General features: G+C 45.2%; 1 protein-coding gene across 12 annotated transcripts in view; it reads right to left on the minus strand.

The window, feature by feature from the left end:
- Positions 1-243: 243 nt before the first annotated feature.
- Positions 244-22,393, minus strand: part of CAMTA1 (calmodulin binding transcription activator 1) — an 838,283-nt gene continuing 816,133 nt past the window's right edge. For 3 of the 12 annotated variants that reach the window (XM_084784667.1, XM_084784672.1, XM_084784660.1), the window contains 9 exons: positions 20,905-21,092; positions 20,222-20,468; positions 19,206-19,277; positions 17,975-17,995; positions 16,607-16,800; positions 15,406-15,480; positions 12,342-12,372; positions 8,940-9,118; positions 244-3,595 (listed from right to left, as the gene is read on the minus strand). In XM_084784667.1, the coding sequence (XP_084640793.1) occupies positions 3,532-3,595; positions 8,940-9,118; positions 12,342-12,372; positions 15,406-15,480; positions 16,607-16,800; positions 17,975-17,995; positions 19,206-19,277; positions 20,222-20,468; positions 20,905-21,092 (1,071 nt within the window). In that variant the 3' untranslated portion in view covers positions 244-3,531. The remainder of the gene's footprint in view (positions 3,596-8,939; positions 9,119-12,341; positions 12,373-15,405; positions 15,481-16,606; positions 16,801-17,974; positions 17,996-19,205; positions 19,278-20,221; positions 20,469-20,904; positions 21,093-22,393) is intronic. The other 9 variants (XM_084784673.1, XM_084784668.1, XM_084784662.1 and 6 more) reach the window with 5 other exon arrangements.

The following is a 22,393-nucleotide window of genomic DNA, read 5'->3' on the forward strand; positions in this document are numbered from 1 at the left end:
GGCTACCCGAGAAAAGTAAAATTAGATTTGAGATCCATCTTTCAAGTAATTGCACTTAAAATAAATGATGATGTGTTGAGAAACCAAGCTATGTGTGGAGAAAGAAAGTGCTTTTGGAAAGTGGCTTGGAGACACTGGGTGGGAAAACACTACGCGTGTAAGACAAAAATGCTTCCAGTTCTAGCTATGAACTCAACCTCAGCACCTTGGATTTCAGGCCAGGTTAAAGCAAAACACAGATAATATGGGGAAATTTTCTTCGTTTTTAATTTACAGCAGAAAGAATATAAAGCATTCAGAAAACATTTTCCATATTTTAAGGGCAATTCAAAACATTTTGCATGGTTTCCAGCAGCTGAGTTCTTCAACAGATCCATTGACTCAATGATGCTTTACATGCACAATTACAAAAATAAAACTTACAAAAAAGAAGACATCTAGACTAGGTTTACATGCAAGTCTCAGGGACCCCCCATTGGGCGCCAACTACTGTGTGGAACTGCCATAAGCGACCGTGCAGCCAGAAAGGGGTTCGTCTTAACGTCTTTATTTCACTCACACAGTACAGCTGATTCTGAGTGGGTAAGAAGGATAGCAATTAAACCTTCAGGAGACAGAATAAGATTAGCTATTAATTTTATAATGAAATCCTACTCCTGGCACTTGGGAATTCAGATTATCCAAGAAAGCTGCACCTACCTATCACCTTATATATCAAAATTAAGAGTCATAATAAAAAAAAAAAGTGGTCAGAAATGTTTTGTTTCCGTGGAAGTACACTTCGACCTCACCTAGAATTCACAGTTGTACTGGTAGGTTTTGACCCTACTTCTATCCCCTCCATAGTAACTTCCTAATCCTATGTAAGTCTCTATCTTCCAGAATTTTCTAACTTATTCAGCTAATAATGTGGCATGTGAAACATTTAAAAAAATACATGTGAGGGTTGAAGCAAATCCACTGAGGTCATTACTCTGGTCAAATGATCAATTATCTGAGCCATAAGCAATGGAGTAAATGTACCCAAATCAGTATTAATATAGGATATTCTAAAGGATCTGACTTCACATTCTATTCCCTGTTATGAATACAAGGGTGTTTTTGTAAATTACTCAGTGTCCTCAGACAGGTCAAACTGTGTAAAATAATAGATATGGGGGGTGGAGGTGGCAAGGATTGCAACAGCTGCAACGTAACCCACACATGTAAAAACAAAATTGGGTCAGGTCAGCTTACAAATGTACAGGTGGCTACTAGTTGTGGGGCTGTCACTGTTGTCCAAGCTGATCACAAGCAGAAAGACGTATACTGTACAGTAATTTGAGGTTGGCAGTGAAAGGAAGTAATTAAAAAACAAGTACAATTATAGAAAAGGCACCAAGAGCACTGACCCCAGTTTTTATTTTTACCACAATCTTTTTGTTTCTACTGTCCTTCTGAAGACACCAGTTTAAAGCTTATTTGTGAATATTTTTAGGCTTCACAACAAGCCTTGAGTTTTAACTCACAGTTGGCAGCCAGAACCATGTTTTTGTTTTTGTTTTTTTAAAAAGAAAATCTCATACCAACCAATTCTCACACTTAACCTGGGAATTTTAAACTGGCATTAGCAAATGCAAAATTGGTTCTCTCTGTTTAACGTCAGTAGTTTAAATGTAAAAGCATCAGATTTCTTTGGCTCCTCATTACATGGAAAGGACTATAACCACACATCCCTGTCACCCGTCGTCATAGCTGTTCACTTTCATTATTTCGTGTGTGAGCAGTTTTTATTCATTTTTAAAATTTTCATCGGAGATATGAAAATGTTTTTTCCTATTTCATACTATTTTTGTGAAGTTTTGATCCTTCTGATGATCTTGTTGGTGTGAGTGGATGGTGTTAAGTTCTGTAAGGGTTCATCTTATGATTATCTATTTTGCAAAAGTAACTTAATTTTCTTAAGCAATATTAGCATTCACATTACTTGGCACCTTTGGCAAAAAAATTTTTTTAAATAAAATAAAATAAACTCCTGGTAGCCAAAATTAAATGTAAACATATCCTTTTTTTTTTTTTTTAAGTAATGCTACTCTGCCTTTTTCCCTAAGTCTAAATACAGTAGCTCTTTTTTTATTTTTTGCAGGTTAGTCATGCTTTAGCAAAATGTTCTTCTACAGAACATTTAAAATAAAGTACTCTTATAGTGAAATAAAGTTTTTTTTTTGTTTCATTTTACAGACCATAGCCACTAATGCTTTGCTTTTGTTCTTTTTCTTGATTTCATGCACATCTTTGTTTTAATATATACAATATATACAAACAATACATCCACATTGTTCTCGCTCATTCAGACAAAACTATACAAATAATTTCATCTTGCCATGTTATTGACCTTTGTGAATAAAATATTTAGCAATTAATATAACCCCTTTCAAATATTTTCTCACTTTTCATTTCTACCTTTTATATGTACACAGAAACCACTCCATTTGGATGAGATAGAGCCAAAACATGGAATTTACTGGCCAGAATGCAGCACCACACTGGTCGGTTAGGTGGCAAATGTCCAGGCAAGGTTTATGAGTCCTTGGAATTACTACGGCTTCCAAGGTTACTAAAAAAAGGCTACATGCTTTACCAATTCTTAAGTAATTCTCATTGCAAGTGAAAGTAAGGCAAACAAATTAAAGTGCTGAACATGAGAAAAGGGACGAGGTGATCACTAGCCTCGCAGGTTCTTGGAGGTGGTGGGGACAAGAAAATAAATGTAAATTCTGTAAGCTGTTTCTCATCATTTCCCGTGCATTACCCGTTTACCACACACCTGCCCCTCTGCAAATTTTCACAAGACATTAAAAACCTGCAGATTTTAAAAGTTGCATTAAGTGTGCTGTAGAGATATAAACAAATGAACATACGGGAAAGAAAGAAAGAAAGAAAGAAAGAAAGAAAGAAAGAAAGAAAGAAAGAAAGAAAACAAAAACAAAACAGAAACAAAACTCCAAAACAAAACAGTGAAGGAAATGAAGACACACAGACTGGATAATGACATGGTGATCTAAGCCCCCACTGAGAACCAAAGAGTCAGCTTCTTGGAAGTAACCGCAGGTGCAGGCACAGCGTTCCTTGTGTTGCTAGCGTCGCCCCACCTGTTCTTATCTATATTTTTGGTATAAATATTTGTACAGTTCCACACGATGTTTGAATACAGCCCTAATGACAAGGAAAGTGGCTTCTTCCTAAGATGAGGAAGCCCTTCCAGTTCCTCCTGGTGTCTTGTTTCCTGTGATCCAACAGAAGATTGAGCTCCAAGATGTCTTGCTGATCAAATTAAAAGTTGTCCATGAAAGTGCAAATGCAATGACCAAAACATTCTTGTTAAAATCCTGCAGCTGACTCCCCAAAACTGCAGAGGGATTGTGTGTGTGTGTGTGTGTTTGTGTGTATGTGTGTGTGTATGCATGTGTGTGTGTTTGTGTGCACGCGAATGTTTGTTGTTGTTACATGTCTCTGCTAAAAACAGAAATGAAAACAGTCTGAGAAGCAATGTCACATTGCTAAGGGATGCTGCTGTATGTCTTCAAGTTCCTTGGCCTTTTTCAATTCTTTCACTCTGGAAGAGAAACAAAACACAATACCAGGTGATAACTACAGAGTGAAACTGTGACCAAATAAAGGAGGGGGCTGTCACCCCCAAAATGAGAAGCCCAGACAAGCCCCTTTTGAAGACTGACAACAAGAAAACTTGTGAAGTTGGGAGAATATTCAAAGTGAAGATGTGACCCTACGTTAAAACATGTAAAAATTTACATGGGGGTGCTCCAAGAATAGAGCAAAGCTAATTTGCTGTCACTGAATCAAGAGTGACACTCACAGCTTGGATCATTTGAAGGACTTCTTCCACTGTCTGACGGGCTGCTATGAACACCCCACAATTCCATGGGATGTAAGCTAGGGAACTGGCACACACGCTGATTTGGTTCAGAGTAGACTGAGTCATTTTACTCATCGACTCCAGACGCTGGCTTCCTTAAACCTGGGTCTACAACCTGCGCCGAGCTCCTCTTCCACACTCCCTGATAGTGCCAAGTCTGGGATCTTCATAATTCTTGGTTTCCTCCCATTTCAAACTAACTGTAAAGTTCGTGTTCCTTCTTAGAGGTCTTGAATGGGCAGCAGTAGGATCCATACTAAAAAGGGACTTGGTTTTGCTTATCAGAAATACTAGAGTAAACAAATTTAAGTGAGACTGATCATAGCAGTCACGGAAAGCTCATACCAGCAATTTATAAATTGCTGCTCCCATCTACATTAAAAAAAAAAAAAGATTTATTTATTACATACATAGTGCTCTGCCTGCATGTGCACCTGTAGGCCAGCAGAGGGCACCAGGTCTCATGATAGATGGCTGTGAGCCACCCTGTGGTTGGTTGCTGGGGAATTGATCTCAGGACCTCTGGAAGAGCAGATGGTGCTCTTAACCACTGAGCCATCTCTCCAGCCCCCCCAATCTACATTTTTAAATATAAGACTTTGCCTTTAAAAATGTGGTACCCAATGAGAGAGGTGTGAGGGAAGTGTTGTAGGCTTTGAGGCCGTCCCTCTGCGCTGACAACGGCAAGTGTATTGATGGCAGAATGGCCACGTGCAAGGCGGGGCTTGCTGAGTCAGGCAGTCTGCAAATGCTATATGCCAGAGTGACATCTGCTTCCCAGAAGTCGGCCTGAGAGGAAGGGTTAGCTAGACAGAAACGAGTTTCTGAGGACATTCCTACACTGCCCTAGTGACAGAACATGGAAACATTAGATTGGCAGTGGGATTATTCAGAAGTCAGTCAAATGTATTTTAAGATATTCCAGGCCATTAGAAGTTATTCAAGACGAACACTAGTATTTTCTAAATATACTTAATAAAACTCAGGCAAATAGGAACATTCCGGGGGTGGAGGGCGGGGAAGCCCAAACAAAGTATTGCTGGATTACACAGGTTGGAAATGGCTAGAAGGAAAACATTCTGAGCAATTTAAGAACTATTATATTTACAACCTTAAAATATAATCATTTCTTAGTAGCGTAAAAAAACATTGTGATCTCTTCAGAGAGAAAAGAGTTGCTCTTTTGGAAGAAAAGCTTTATCGTTCATATTAAATTGCTATTGACTCGCTTACCTAACATTGCATGCACCAAGCCCAGCTTAGCACAGCTTATCTGCAAATGGCAGTATATCTCCCAAATTGTCCAGTCCTTCTTTCTTAAAGCTACATTTAATGTTTTTTGTTTGTTTGTTTTTGTTTTGAGACAGGGTTTATCTATGTAACCCTGGCCGTTCTGGAACTCACTCTGTAGACCAGGCTGGCCTTGAACGCATCAATCCAGCTGCCTCTGCCTCCCAAGTGCTGAGAGCAAAGGCATGTGCCTGGCTTAATATGCATTTAATAATGATAGCACAGTGAATTAGGTCCAGGAGTGTGGCATCATGTTGCAGTACAGAATAGTATATGATTATAGGCCCCTAATTTGGACATGCATACTTGATAAATGGCTTCTTAAAAACTGAAACATGCCATAGGTCTGTGTTCAATTTTTAAACATGCAGCATCTAGACTAACATCTCTTTTGGCTGGAACAATGCAAGGCATGCACGGATGCCAACCTCACTTCCAGACATGCAGTGTCTGTGCTCACGCAGACCCATCTGCCAAAGTCCTGCAAGATGTGCATGCTATGTCAAATACCATGTGTTGTTTGTGCACTGGCACAGAACTCATTCACAGCACTGCTGCTGAGACTTCTAGAGTTTCAAGACGTGTGAACTCGGAATCTGAAGCATCACCATAAAGACCTTTATCTTTCTAGAACCATCAGAATGCTTTACACATATTAAGCTCATCACTGAGGTGAAATAAAAAGGAGAGTGAAATGTTTTAGGCAACTTCATACCAAAGACTCTGTAGCCAGTTGGTCAGGATAGGCATAAGTCAACACTATTCATCTAGTTAACTGGTCACAGGGGCTTCTGTCATTACCCCTGCCTCTACTACCTACTTGTTCCAGAACTAATTAAAATGTCAACTAAGTTTCCAGAAGGGTTTAACTTACTACATAATGAATGCTGAATTAATTATGAAATGATGTCATCACAGACTACTAAGTTAAGGAAAGGGGTATGTCTACACACACACAGGGAAAGTCTACCTTGGAAAAATGTGAACATTCCAATTTCCAGCTACATTAATTTCATCATGGAGTTAAAACACTATTCTGGAATTATAAATCACATTGAAAGGATGAAATGCCACATAACTTTTCTTTAAACAAAAGTCAGAGGAGGAACTAGAGAAAAGGGGGTGGGGATAGGCTCATCATATCCCAGCATCACTGAAGACTACTGAGTACCTGTGACTAAAATCCAGCCCTGTCTAATTTATAAATGCAAAATGTAAGATTCATAGGAATTCAGCAACTGCCCCCACGTGTGCAGCTGATAGATGACAGAGCAGCAGCTCGCGCCCAGGTCTGACTGACCTCAAAGCCTTTCTGCCCCACTCTACTGCTTCTGACAGTTTTTAAAATTCCTACTGTATTGGTTTTTTTTTCTGAAGAACCTTAATAGGAAAAATAAATTTCCATAGTGTGAATGAAACTGATGATGATTCTATTTCCTCCATTCTAAGATACCATCCTCCATGAAGCACTATATTGAATTTAATTACAGTGTCATGGGGGAAACACCCTCAAAAAAGCACCTGCTCTAACACAATCCTGGGACCCTGAAACACATGAAGAATGTGTCTGTAATCCAAGAAGATAGCCTACAACATAAGACACACAAGCCCTGTGGACACTGACTCACTGAGACAGCAAGAGACAGACAAGTGCTATCTGACCTACTGAATCACAAAAGGGGCTGGCTTCACAGTCCTTGAATAGATAAGGATGAAACAGGTGTACACATATTCCTTTAAGTCAAACACAAGGCAGATAAAATCAGGCATTTAAGTTAGACTACCTCCAAGAAAGGTTGTGCCTCTAAGTTGATTTGGAACCATACCAGGAGTACCAGAATTTTTTAACAAATTCTAAGAAATTTACTTCAAATGAATATTTCAAAGAGTTTTTAAAAATTGATTTTGCCAGGGTTTGGTAGGACACACCTGTAGTCTCAGCACTTGGGGAGGCAGAGGCAGGAGGATCTCTGTGAGTTCAAGGAAAGCTTGGTCTACAAAGCGAGTCCAGGACAGCCAGGGCCACACAGAGAAACCCTGTGTCCAAAAACCAAAAAACAACCAGCCAATGAACAACCAAAAAATAAATAAGTAAAAATAAAAAACCTAAAAACAACCCCTCCCAAAGTTGGTTTTGCCTTATAATTCACAGATATAATCTCTAAAAAGCTTATTTAAAACACAGCTTTATCAACAAGAAAGCTCTGTAAGTTTAACCATCACCTCCAAGGCTTCTTCTTTGCTTTTGTGTTCTCCATTAACTACATACGAGCTTTTATATTAACTACCAAGCCTATTTGGCATTCTTTAAGATTTTTATATTTGTGTGTGTGTGTGTGTGTGTGTGTGTGAAGGTACATGCACACATCCAGGCCAGGGGACAGCTTTCAGCAGTCCATTTTCTTTCTCTATCATAAATTCTGAGGCTCAAACTCCAAATAATGCAGCAAGCACCTGTACCCTCAGAGGCATCTCCCTGGCTCTAAAAAAGTTCTTAAGGTATTTTCCTATGCATCCATTACAAGTTCATCTTATAAGTGTGTTCACATGACAGAAACAGAAAAATCCAGTGGAAAGAATAATTCATTCTTATTTTACTCAAAACAAAATCACTTGTATGAACTATCCCGCTTGGTATCGCCTGGGCTACCGACACCTTCAGCACTGGAACCTCAGGAAGCTGTATCTGAATGCTTGGAGTTGGATTCCTACTTAAGAATCCAGGGCTTGTTGTTGCGAGCCGCACCGCAGAGAGCACAGGTGCTCAGCTGACCTGGCTACGTTTCACAGCAGCTAAGGATTGCTGAAGTTTGGGTTTCCTTAAAGAATTACAAATGTGAGGCTCATAGGACTAAGGAAAAATGAACCTAGAAATGCCCAGGTTACCTACCTACCCAGGTTACCTAGCTACCCAATCTATCTGTCTGTCTGTCTATCCTATCTATCTGTCTGTCTGTCTATCTATCTATCTATCTATCATCTATCGTCTATGAATTGTACTTGTTTCTGAATCCCTTTACAGAGAAGACAGGCAAAATAATCTTCGATGAAATAGAACAGACAAAAACTGGACAGAGCTATGGTTTTTATACACACTAGGCATTGCTTCCTCTAAGGAGAGCTAAACAGAGCACCTCTCTTTCTATTTTTAATTATGTATATGTGTCTGTGTGGGGTCCATTCACAACACTGCAGACACTCTACCCTGGAATTGTAGGTGAACCAGACTTTGAGTTTCTGCAAGAAGAGCAAGCTCTTAACCACTGAGCCACCTCACCAGCCGTATTTCTGACTCTCCTGTCAGTATTTGAAAGGTACTTGACTAGCTTGGAGGTACAGGAATCAGGACAGCAAGCCTTTGAATCATGACCATTCAAATTACCAGACAATTTTCCAGAGCATTCTAGGCTGCAGATAATTCACAGTGAGCTACCATGGCAGTCTCAACCACAAATGGAAAGAAAGCTGCATTATAATGGACTGGAGTGACATGTACGCGACAGCCCTGAAAGCTGGCAGAAGCTCACAGGGTTGACTCCATCAATGAATAAATGAGAGGCCTGCTTCAGGAACTCTAGTGAACAATGGCTTCATGGGAAAAGCGTCAGGCAAAGCCGCTTCGTTACATCTACTGGGTGACGCTCAGCCAGAGAAATGCTTTCAGCAGGCAGGGCCTCGCAGTGCTGGCCGCCAAAAACCCCAGGGCAGCCTGACGCTGCTTCCGGTTAGTTACCTGCTGCTCTCAGGGCTGCAACAGCTTGTGGGGAATTTAGGAAAAGAGAGATCTTGCCATATTCCAGAAATTTCATTTGGATTGCAAAATAAAAAAGACAGAGAGGCCCAGTAAGAATGACAGAGAGCATGTTGTCTGCAGTTTAACACACACCACTGCGTTCCAAAAACATTCATTTCCTAAAAGAGGCAAGTGAGACATAATTACTTAGGGATTCGTGACTCGTTCTCCACTACACAGTCTGCATTCATTTATGACTTCCTGGATACAGGGGCCCACCTGGGATCCAAGCCTCATGCCATATTTAACTAAAGGTGTGGCTAACACATCTGCTGGCCCTTGACGACTGCTGACCTTGCTATAACAGTACTGTCTCAGGTAGGGTCAGAAAATGGTCCCTTGGATAAAAGGGCACAGCAGAGCCAGTGCTGATTGGTCACCTCCAGAGCCTGTAACGGCCTGCTGCAGACAGTTCACAGGGCTACCCTGGAAGGCCAAGCTGCTTGGCGGAGGCTACCATTCACCAAAATGCTTGGTCACTTCTCGAAAAGTGAGAACCCAGTTCTCAAACACAGAGAAAAATACCTGTGGTTTGAACATTTATGACTGAACATGCTATCTCTTCTTCCTCTAACAAAGATTCTTTTATTTTGGTAGGAGAGCCACACCCACCTTTATTAAACATGAGCTGTAAGCCAGTTAATTCCAAAAATAAATGAATAAATAAATAAATATTTATAAGGACCCTCCATGACTATGAGCTTCCTAAAGCCCTCTCTATTACCTCATACAGAAAAAGGAGACACCTGTCCAGGAAACAGGGAGAATAGCCTCCCTCGTTTATGAGGGGCACAGAAGGACTGTCCTCAAGACAGAAGGCAGAACCATTTTATATCTGGAAAGAGACACTGCTTTGTGTTTGCATGCATTTTCAGCCAATCATATCTCAACACCTTGAGGCCAAGTTGCTGTGTGACTCGGTGACTTGCTAGTACATTAACATGGATCTCAGTGGTTCTGCTGGGAAACCGGAACCACCACATGAGGCATGCCAGAAGTCCATGAGGAAAGCATACTTCCCTATACACCTTTGGGAGATTCTAAGAAACCATATGCTAATCACGTGAATGGAAGTAAGTAATAATTCATTTAAATAAATGCTGGACAATAAACATTCTCCCCTTAACAGAAAACTAATGTGCTTGAGAAGAAAGAAAGAAACGAAGGCTCCAAACCACGTGCTGATCAGGAGTGAGGCCTGCGTGAAAGGCAGGATACAAATGAACCGCACACACGGCATACTGGTGTCCTTCCCCAGCCTTCCACAGAGAGGCTGAAAACAGGAAGACACAGTTGGTGGCTCTGGATCACCCTGAAGCCGGGATCCTGTGTGTGGGCCGAGCTATGGGGTCCTAAGTCTGCTGGCGGTGGCGCCTACCTTTGTGGAGGTCCTTCTGTTTCGGACCTACGAGTTTGGCCAACAGCATGTCTCACACTGCAGCACAAAATGTAACTGTACATTTTCAATTACTTTTCAACATATAAACTTCTTAGCTGGTTTTGTGTACTTTATAAATTAACAAAGTAAGCGTGTTATTCTCTTTGACACGCCATCCCAGGGCTGAACACCTGAGGGGATGCTCAGCTCCCAAGAAGTTCAACTTGGGGATGACCAAGGGGCGGGGGTGCCATGGCGAGTCCCTGAGGAGGAGAGAGGGAGAGGAGACCTTGCTGGCAACTGCACAGAGCATAGCCAAGCCATTCCCATCCCCGAAGGAACCTGCAACCCTCTCGGCTCCTCTCCCTCAAGCTCCCCGCTGACTTCATGAGGCGTGAGGCATGTTATGGAATCCCAGCTTCCCATGCATGAGTGGGAGTCTTAAGAGTTCATGGCGGAATGCAGCAGGCACTAGAGAAGGAGAGTAGGGACTCTTCAGCACTGAAGTAAATCACCTTTAGGAAATGTGCTCTTGACAAGCATCCTTATTGACATACCAGAAACTCACAAGCTTCAAAAGTGCGTAAGCAACCACTTCTAATAAGATGTCAGTTCTCTTGAGCAGGCTCTACAGACTGTGTTTAGCATGCAAGATACTACCACTGAGTTTAAACTGAGTGCTAGGGCATGCACTGTCTTCTGGGAGGGGTCGCTGTTGTTTCTAATGAAAAGTGGTGTCACCTGTGTATGCAGGGGCTGAGGCGGGGCCTCCACACGCTGCATGGCAGCACCTGTCTAGCACTGAGGACTAGGGCGGCTGAAGTTACCAGCACAGCTCTTTCTGGGTTTGCTTCCAAGTTTCTCCTCCAGCAACGACTCACGGTTGTTTTATTCCTGGTTTTCAAGCAGCCACAACTGTTCTTCACCTAAGTCACTACTTAGGAAAAATTTATAAAAACTCACTGTCATATCATCAAGTCGACGTGGCAGCAGCCTTAGAGGTTGGCAGAGATAACCACATTATACTGAATTAATTTCCTCTCAAAATGTTATATAGGAAAAAGTTACCAAAGTTAATCCAAATTCAAGCCCTGTGTTGCTGAGTTCTTGTCCTAGCTTTTGCTGTTTTCTGACATTGTCCTTTACTGTGACTTACAATGTTTTTCAGCTGCACTCATGCATGCTTTTGTGTGCAGGGCACACCTACAAACTAGGGGCCTCCTCTCAGACCTGGGCAACACTGGCAGTGTCCCCTGACTCCATAGTGAAGTCAATGCCTTTAAAAAGCAAATGTTTTTGGAACAGCTACTCCCAACTGTAGCGTGCAATCTCTAGGCTCAGGATACTTGACATGTTCTTATTATGGGTTACATTCATTGCTGCACACCCAGCATGCCTTCTGTTGTATGCTCAATGTCCTAGGTAGGCTCTGCAGGGGCAGCTTTGTACCGTGACTTACCTCACAGCACAAAGAAACTGACGCTCTGGGCAGGGTGCAGGGTTACAGTAGCTGTAAATAAGTGATTAGTTTGTTTTTTTTAAGCCTAGCACTTTCTAATGAGCTTTTTTTCCCCCTAGGAAATTGTGACAAATTCTGAGGAAATTTGATGTGGCAAAGTGTTGTAATTACTAATCCACTTGCTGACTGTTTTCCTGTAACGCAGCCTCATGTTAGCAGGAAGGCCTGTGTGGAAGGAGGGCCTCTGGCCTGGTCTGAGCTGGGCAGTCAGAAGCCCCTCCCTCACTTCCTCATGCACACGCCCATCTCCTGTAGGTGACTGCTCTTCTGATGCATCAAACAGCAGTGTTAGTAGTCGGGGTTAGTTTTTATTTTATTTTACTTTTCATTCAGAATGGATGTGACTTACTGGCATACCTACGCTGCAGCCCCATGCAAGCAAGCAAAAAGCAAAATATTGAAAATGAAGATAAGGAGAGACTGGCTAGCAGGCAGCTACACTCACCCTTTTGTACAGCCTATGGTCCACCAGGGGGCTTTAGACAGTAAAACAACACCAGAGAGCTATTAGCATGTGAGGGTCGCAGCAGACATTTATCAATAGCTTTACGTCAACCAAAGACACTAGCAGGTGGTTTCTCTTGTGAGGAAGGAAGAGAGGGGTAATGGCAGGGGATGGGAAATGAGCAGGGGAAAAATCCATCAACTTATTTTTTTAAAACCATTGGGATCACATGACTTAGAAATGGTCTCCTGCTGACTTCTGAGGCCACTGTCTACCTACCTTGTTGAGAGGGTGTCATGAGATTTTCTACTTAATACAGACTGTAATGCTTCTAAGAAACAATAAACATGTCAGTTCTGCTTACGAAAGTAACGCTAAATAAACCAGATGGGGTACACACATCCGAGGGAAAAGACAAGTAACCCCCAGGATCCCCCAGATCCAGGACTTCATCAGGCTCCTTAATGAAATATGTTAAATAAACACACAAAAATGGGAAGTGAGTAACACACTCAGCCAGCCTGCATGCAAAGGCGCCTGCTGTTTGCCTGTACGTGTTTCTATCATCTGAACCACAAAAGACCAACAAAAGAGCGATGGTCTTTATTTATTTCGCTGCAAACTGTGAGCACAGAGCCCTAAACCTGATGCTGTCTTCACAGAAGACCTTGCCTGCCTCACTGAGGATGGGCTGGTTAAACTAGAAACTCAAGACAGGTGGGATCTTCAGCAAATTCCTCTTGGTCAGTGTAAAGTTAAGAGTGGGACTCCTCACAGCCACACTTCGGGGTGCAGCGCAGGGAGTCTTATGAAAGAGTTGGGGGATGGAAAGACCAGAAGAGGACAGGAGCTCCATAAGGAGACTAACAGAGCCAAGAAATCTGGGCGGGGGGTGGGGTGCGGTGGGGGCTACAGACTGCAGAGACTGATGCATCAGCCAAGGACCTAGACCCCCTGATCAGATGTAGTCCTTAGGGTCCCATAACATGGGGAGAAGGAGCTACCACTCACACGGACTCTGACGCCCACTCACTGATCACTTTCTCCTATGGGGCAGCCTGGCCAGGCCACAGAGGAAGAGGATGCAGAAAGTCCAGATGAGACTTGATAGGCTGGGGTCAGATGACAGGGGAGGAGGGCTTCCCCTTCCTGAGGACTAAGGGATGGGGGATGGGAGACCAAGAAGAGATGAGGGAGGGGCAACAATTGGGATGTAAAGTGAGAGGAATAAAAATAAAAAATTATAAAGTAAACAAACATTTAAAAAGAAAGAAGAAAAGAAAAAGAATGGGATGCCTGTGTCCAGCCTGCTTTAGAAGCGGTCTTTTATCCGGTTCTATTAACTGTCTCGCTCTTGGATTCCTCCACTGTAAACACAGAGCACACCCTCAGAAGGAGAGCATACTGGAAGGTCAGTGCCGGGCTTCAGGTAGCTGTGCGTGCACTGCATTTCCCCTATGTGTGAACTCACGCAGAAAGGAAGTGGAGCAAGCACAGCTCAGCTTAACCCATAGATGCTCTGCTTTACCGGAAATGGCCTCAAAAGCAACATTAGGGTTTGGAGTAGGTCAACCAGTTTCATGAAGTGGGGTCAGACCACGGGGGCTGAGTCTGCAGTCCCTGGGCTGGGCAGTCTTTTGGGGCTCTCATTCTGCAGACAAAATAAAGGAAGAAGGGGCGGTGACCACGGAGCATGTAAGGAAGTGACCTAGGGAGTCCAAGGCACCCGACCAGCTGAAGAAGCTCGGCTCTTCTACCGGATGCCAAGTGCCTGACTGCCAACCGAAAGACATGGCTCCACAGCAGAGACAGGGGACTGCCTGGCTTTGGGGAGCCTTGCAGAATCACTTTCATGATGTGAACGCATGCCCTGTAGGACTTCCTCAGGCTGCTTATTCACACTGGTATTTCTTGTGCTAGCTCTTGGGGCAGGAGGGGTAGGGAAGCGGGGGTGGACCTTGACCCAGAGCATGGAGGAGAGAAGCCAGGGGACGCAGCTGACGTCTCATGTTCCATGTAGAGAAGGCCTAGTGTCCCAACACGCGCTCCTTAAGGTTTCTAGTACTACTGGTGTAGTGGCCGTGCATGTTTCTTTCTATGGTCACACAGATGTTGTCTGTGGTAAATCAAGTAAGAGTCCAAGTTCCCAGTTAAACTTTAAGTCTCAAAGTTTTTTTTAAATATTAGCAACTTAAAAGGCTTTGAGAGTAAGAAAGCCTGATGTGAAATCTGAGAATTGAAAGTGCAAAGCTTTGGGGATGGGTAAACAGGAGAGGAGTAGACGGCACAGAGCCATCAGCATCAGTAACTCTCAGCTGCACAGCTCCTGCTGCTCAGGAAGCAGCCCACACACTGCCTCGGTGCAGCCCCAACAGCCTGTTTCGGACTCCAGACTTCATCTACAGAGGGAAGGAAGACGTTCTCTATCCAGCCCCAGAAGTCTTAGGTCTGCACCCAGAAAGCTCACATTTGAGGAAAAACTCCATTAGGAAGACTCCATGAGAAGATGCTATATCCTTGGGGACAAAAAGGCTGTCTCTTCCTCTGTGTTCCCTGTCCTTGCCTTGCACTAAATCCTGCGGGCTCTCTGAGGTGAACTGAATGGAAATGCTATCTTCTACCTAGCCAGCAGAGGGCACCAACTGCTTAGTGGAAATTCCACATGTGAAAACCTAGGAGGCAGGTAAGGGTCGTCTCTCCTTCCTTGATTTTCTCTGTGGATGTCTAGTCGTAGAGTAGGGACACACAGTGAAGACCACAATGCGAACTGGCATACAAATGACAGGTTGGAGAGATCTGAACTAAAAGCCAGCCTGAGTAAATTACATTCATGCCCAAGTCACAACAGAAAACACTGTTGTGGGCCTCCGTAGATACACACCCTCTCAAGTCACTGCAGCCCAGGTGGCAGGGCCCTGAGTCTCAGCATCCCAGCAGGACTGGAGTGCTTCCCCTATGCTTGCTGGAGGCTGTCAGCGTTACACAGAGCCAGCAAATGGCTAGAAAGGTCGGGGCTGTTTTATTCTCCTTTATGAGCACAACGAGAGATAAGGACTTGGTGTACCTGTGGCGACAGCGACGTAGAAACCTCATTATTTTTCGAGCAGCTTGGTCCTGCTTTTTGGTCAGCAAACTGCTCCTGAAAAAGCCAGAATATTATCATCACAAGAGAGGCTCCACAAAGCGTACAGTGCAGACCCTGAGAACTGATCTGCACCGTTCTCAGTGCAGCAGTGGGAGGAGACGTTCAGTTAAACGTGTCACAGAGCTAACTGCAAAGCACACACTGCTCCCACGGTGCTGAGATCGGCCTGGGACGCTCCCAAACCTTTGTTTTGTTTTCTTAATTTGTTTGAGACAGGATCCCATGTACCTCAGGCTGGCATCAAACCCGAAGTGTAGCTGAGGCTTTTGAACGCCTGACCTTCCTGCCTTCAGTGCTGGGACTACAGCAGGATATGGCGCACAGGGCTTTGCGCATGCTAGGCGAGCACTCAGCTGAGCTATTATAGCCTTCGCCTAAGTTTTAAGGAGACAATATGAAGGCTAAAAATAAGATGGTCCCTCCATATGCTATTACAGCTTACTATTTGTTTGTCTGGGATAAGACGGGGCTTGCTGCATAGGCTAGGTTGGTCTCCAACTCCTGACCCCCTCAGCCTCTAGAGCTCACAGGTGTGCGCCACCAGACCCAGGCCCTTACAGCCTTCTGTGGCAATGGGCCTTCCGGCACTAGCCAGACTTCTTCAGTTTTGGAGTTAATTCTGACCTTATACTCTGTTTGGTCTGTTTTCTGTTTTTAGGCATTAGCCTGTTACTCTCTAAAATGGAATCGCTGAGCCTTAAGTACTCTTCCGGGGTAACTAGGGGGTGGATCAAAGTTCAGAATAAACACTGCAGAACAGCCCCTCTTTAAGTTCAGAACACTGCAGAACGGCCCCTCTTTAAGTTCAGAACACTGCAGAACGGCCCCTCTTTAAGTTCAAAACACTGCAGAATGGCCCCTCTTTAAGTTCAGAACACTGCAGAACGGCCCCTCTTTAAGTTCCAGTTTGGGTTCTGACAAATTTTGATCTATATCGAAGTTGACCAGTGACATCGTGTAGCAGTTAGAAAAGGATCTCCAAGAGAGAACAAGAGCATAGATACTGCTGGCAAAGCCACAGCACCTAGACTATGCTGGAGGGACCGCTGCCGCCAGGCTGTAGGCCCTACACAGGCGCAGGCACAGGTGCCAGGCCAGACGCTGCAGGCTGGCGACCTACCTGAGCTTTTGCTGCACAATGACGGCTGTCCTTCGGGCTGGCCGTCTCCTGCCGCACTTCTTGTAACTCCGGTAGAAGTTCTGAATCAGCACTGCAGCACGCCGGCTCTGCTGGAACCGCTTCTGCTCGTAGTAGCTCCGGAACTTGCTCTGGATGAGGATGGCCGCTTGTGTCATCTTTTTGTAAAGTGCATACTGCAGGAGACACAGAAGGAACAGGACAGTAACAAGAGGAGTCAAAGGTCCTCTGGACTTGGGAGGTTAGAGCCTTTCCTTCCGTCCTACCCTAGGCTGTGCTTGGGGCTGACCCAGAGGCCAACAGCAGTCTCTGCCTACGCTTGCAGAGTGGGAAGAAGTCCCTGCAGGGTGGCCTACGGGCAACACGGGTCTCCATCCTCACACAGCAGCGTCTTCTACTTCTCTTAAAAGACTTCCAAAGGGATTTTAAATGTAAACTTTCAAGCTGTGTTTTAAGACGAGAATTTACTATCCAATTTAGGAAGCTTTTAACTCTTACTATGTCTCAGATTCCACTCACACAAAGAGCTACGCAGCAGTCAGCGCCTCCTTCTAACTCATCTGCTCCATGCCATACATTTCTGGTGCAGTTACAAGGTCCCAAATACAAGGCTTATCATGAACGTTGACACCTTTAAGCCATTTCACCCTGCAAAGATTAACAGACCCACACAGCAGCCTTGAAATGAACACTGGCAGGGCCAGAGACTCGTGGACTGCTTAGAGGCTGGTGTCCGAGGCCTCAGCCTGACCTGCTCCACAGCCACAGCTCTGAGGGAGGCTCACACAGTGAGACGTCCCACGGAGCCCTTGGCTTACAAGAAGGCAACTCACTATTGTTAAGAGGACAGTCTATTCAGAACCTCACCCCCATGCCTAACTACATCCCTAGCCGTGCCATAACATGAGGGAAGGAAACTGACTTCTCAGAATGATCAAAAAGCCAATGTCTCTGGTCTCTTCGGACCTCATTTCCATCCACCCCAAAGTCCTTTAAGGCAAGAACACTGCACCTTACAGAGCTTCTGTAGACCTCACCATTGTGGCCTGAACACGGTGCACGTGCTGGGGCCTAGGGCCACAGTGCAGCCTATTATAGAAATTAGGTATCTGCTTAACAGTCATTAGGTTCAGAGTCCCTGGCTTGGACAGACTGTTGTGGCCATGAAAATGTCCACCTATTATGAATGCCTGAGCCCACACCACTAGGAAACCCACAGGTCCCTGAGGACAGATTAGGTGTGTCCAGGTGGCTTGGCAAAGGAGTGTATGTCTGGTGACTGTGCCATCGTAATGGCCTCTCCTTGTGGCTCTGCTGGAATGGTTGTGAGAGGACTTGGCATGTCATTACCTTCAAGGCTATCCATGTCAGCTTGGGGAGAAACAGGAAACACAAGATTAACGTTAGATTATTGAATGTAGGAAACAAACTAAAAAACCCAAAACCAGTACAACTCCCAAGCGAAACCAAAACCAAAACCAACAAAAAGCCAGCCTGCCTTCTCAATGCTTTCTGCCTTCCAAAGTACCATTCTTACAGTTTCCACCATTCCCAAAGGCCTTCCTAGCCGTAGACAGCACTTATTCAGCAGGGGACTTTTATTTATCTTTTAAAAAATAAATTCCTGTCGTTACCACAGAGCACACACAGAACCTCAGGTCTGTGCATGATGTACGCTGGTGCTAACATGGAGCCTGCTCACCGACCACAGAGACACGGGGACTGTGCTGTCAGCGTTTTACACAATAAACCTTCGGTGTCTGGGATCTCAGACTCAACTGGCCACAGCTGGAACCCTTGCTTCCCTGCCCTTGATAGAGTTTAAAGGAGAAACTTGGAAAACAGAAGAGAAACTCATATTGTAAGCTGAAACCCTGGTCAGGGGGCAGCAGGGGACCAACTTCTATTCAGCTTTCATACAGGTTAACACACATTGTCATTTACATAACAGCGTAAGGGTTGTCCAAAGTCCACGAAAGGAAACCTGAGCTTTTCTCTCTAAAATCTTTTCCAGAACCGACAGCACGTATGTACATGCCTGTGCGTGCCAGAATGAGCCCAGGCTCGCCTTGAACTTGCCATCCTCCTGTGTCAGTCTCTGAGTGCTGGGACCAGAGGCTTGTGCCGCTGTCCCCACTAGCAGGATCAAATTTTAACATGTAAACTGGTATAAATTCAACAAGTAAAGTTTCAAAATGTTATCACCACCTTAATATCTATAAACTCTAACATTTGCGCAATTTCTCCAAGCCTGCTTCTTCCTGTGAATAAACATAAAACGACTTGGAGGAGCTACAAGGCCACGGCGCTCCTGGAAGCCCACACACCCTGCTCTCCACGAAGGCTGGCTACCCTCAGAGAGGCCTGCCTGCCTCTGTTGCTCTTGCCCCTGCAGCTAAAGCGCGGGGCAGGCTGCTATTCTCTTCCCTTCTGGTTCTCAATCATTGCAGCTCAACTTAGGTCTCTGCTATCAGTTGGATGTGGTGCTTTTTAGCCACACAGCACAGCATCCTCCTCCTCCAAGGCCAGAGCTGCTTGGACAAGGTGCCCTTCCCTTCTGTGACCCACAGCTGGGGTTTACCTGTTTGTACTTCCTGTAACACCGCTGAATGACGGCAGCGGCCACTTCTTGCTGTTCCCGCAAGGGTCTGCCCTGAAAGGTAAAGCGAGGGGAGATCAGAATGAACTAACGTGAGAATCGTCAACGTGCAGCGAGTCAGAGCCTTTACTCATGCCGTGTACCCCTCCAAGAACAGCACCCCAGGCTTACTGAACCACATGAGAGCGATCACTATAAATTAGGAAAAATAAATTGTCAGAATAAATCTCCAACTATTTTTGCTTTTAAAAGCCAAGCCATATTTGGATGTTAGGAGGCCTAAAAACATGCATTTAAAAGGGTTTTTGTTTTTGCTTTTTAAAGACAAATTAGGTATTGCACTACTTCTCTTTCAGGCTCTTGGCAATCTTTCCTAAATAATCCAACTATTTCCTCTCTCCCTCCCTCCCTCCCTCCCTCCCTCCCTCCCTCCCTCCCTCCCTCTCTCTCTCTCCTCTCCCCTTCTCTGAGACAGGGTTTCTCTGTGTACCCTTGGCTGTCCTGGATTCCCTTTGTAAATCAGGCTGGCCTTGAACTCACAGCGATCCACCTGCCTCTGCCTCCCTGAGTGCTGAGATTAAAGGAGTGCGCCGCTGCTCCTGGCTTACTTTACTTTCCTAACACCTTCAGATAGTGATAAGACTGCTTTAGAAATGTGCAGAAAGTGACACTGCTCCCTGCCTCACCCCCAATATAAAGCTGACATCTAAGTTTATCAGCTGAGTTCCCAGGGCTCAGGACAGCCCACAGTCCTCAGGGCTCAGGGCTCAGGACAACCCACAGTCCTCAAGTCCTGATTTAGGTCATAAGTCTTTGTGGCTGAGGTGTCAGCCTGTTAACAATGAGATGATGACAACCATCCCACTGGTTTTTATTTGACTAAAAGTCCTGAAAATTATTATGATAATAATACAACATAGCTAGCATCTTCCAAAAAACATTTTATCGAGCCATAAACCACAGGGAAAAGGAGCGGGACGTAGACACCCGTCTTTTACCTTGTACTTCCGGAAGGCTGTCTGGACAAGCCTGGCAGCCTCATAGAGCTCTCTCTGTTCATGGTCGGACAGGGTGAGCTGGGCGAGCTCACTCTCCACCTTCTCGCTGGCGGATGCGCTTAGGAACTCTGACCAGTCTGCTGCCGAGGGAAGGCTGGGTTTCTCAAAAGCCACTTCACTGACTGGGGAGCCTGCGGGGCTCATGCTGGCATTAGAAGAAGGAGTTAGGGGTTCAGTGTATGCACTCCTGAAACAGGAAGGAAAGGAGAAGACGGCTTAATGGCTACTCGCACTGCCATTACCTAGTAGTTTTAAAGACAAGACAGCATGCACCTGAAGCCATCCTGGGCTGGTGAGATGCCTCTGTTGTTTGTGGGTTGCTAGACACACTGGGCACGTTGGCTGCACCTCAGTTAAGCTCATACTGTGCAGCTATTATCAGTTTAGCACTGTGTTAAATACTAGGCCTGCTAAGGGCTCTTCTGCCTCTAGGACACTTCAGCTGCAGTGGGCGTATGCTGACATAGCATCTTATAAACACTGACTGGGAGGAAGTCACAGATGGAGAGAGGACAAGGCAGGGTTTGGAAGAGGAACGATGCTGTATTCCCTCCTAGTGAAAGTCTCGCTTCACACCTGGCCTCCCTATCTGCAGAGGATCCCAGACCCCAGGCATTCCCAACCTGATATGGGCAGCACTGGGCAGACGGTCGGCGTCAGCGAGGTAACTGGCCAGCCAGCTCATCGTACTGCTGATGGTGGCTGGGTCTGTTCTTTCCAAGGCCGAGGACTCCATGGCTACGAAGTTCTCCTGCTTGATCCGGTCTGGGGTGGCCTCGATGATGTGCTCCGCCAGGGTCATCATATTCACCTGCAACCAGATGGCCACAGAACACCCTGCTCAGAAAAGACCCTTTTAACGCATCTTACTGCCCAGCACTCTGTAAAGGATGGAGGCAGGCCAGGGAAGCAGGGGAGACAGAGGCAGGCCAGGGAAGTGGGCGGGGGGTGGGGGGGGGAGGCAGGGGGGACGGCCAGTTTATGCCTCGATCCGATGCACTCAAATAGCATTTTAAGTTAGGAGGTGGCTCTCCCTGAGCCCCCATCGCCTTCTGCTCATCGTCTGGCCTCACACCTCCCTCACAACCTAGATAACTTCTGTCTTGGGCCGACTGTCTACTATCAGCAGCCGGAACCAGTTAGGACCGCATTCCTGGAAGGTTCCAGGTAAAACAACATCTTAATTTTAAAATATCGCTACATTTACTTATGTACCTGCACGTGTGTGGCCAAAGGACGACATGCAGTTCTACCATGTGGTCAGGAGACTGAACTCACATCAGCATGCTTGAGGGCAAGCACCTGTACCTGCTGCGCCATCTTGTTGGCCGTAAACACTTATTTTTATTATTAGCTGTGTTGCATGTAGGCCTGTGTGCATTATGTGCATGTGTGTCTGTGTGTGCACATGTGACAGCAGCTTCTCACAGCATGGGAGAGGGTGTTGGATCCCCTGGAACTGGAGTTGTGAGCCATCTAGCATGGGTACTGAGAACTAAAGTAAGGTCCTCCGCAACTCCGCAAGATCAATAATCTCTCTAACCTTTCCAGCCCCTAAGATGTAATCTTGCCTCACCAACATCTGACCACTCCCCTTGTTCCTTGTCTGGGAAACCCCAGTGCTATGGGTAGCAGCGATCTGCTGAACCTCCGGCAGTTACACCCACCCGCTTCTGGATCTCCTAGACTCTGGGGAAAGCTTATGGCTCAATTGTAGGAAGTAGGACTGTGTACCATGCAAGACTGAGAACAGGAGTCCAATCCCCAGCACAGGAATGAAAAGGCAGGGCACAGTGACACGTGCCTGCAATCTTAGTGCTGGGAGACAGAACAGGAGGATTCTGGGAGCCTCACTGGCAGACCAATTTGAATAGGTGATCCCCAAGTTCACTGGGAGACCATCTCACAAGGAAGAAGACATCTGCCAACTTCAACCTCTGCAAACCCTCACACATGTACTCATACAAAAATAAAATTTAGGATTGGAGATATCTTCTTAACATTCCTTGCACACTTCTTAAAAATGGTAATCAAAGGGCAACAGTTTAGGTTTCGCCAGATACTCTGGCCTCAGTGAATGAATGATCTGAAAGGAACTCCACAAAGTGTGGA

Source organism: Acomys minous, assembly GCF_964271855.1.
Source record: "Acomys minous genome assembly, chromosome: 6".
NCBI lineage: Eukaryota > Metazoa > Chordata > Mammalia > Rodentia > Muridae > Acomys > Acomys minous.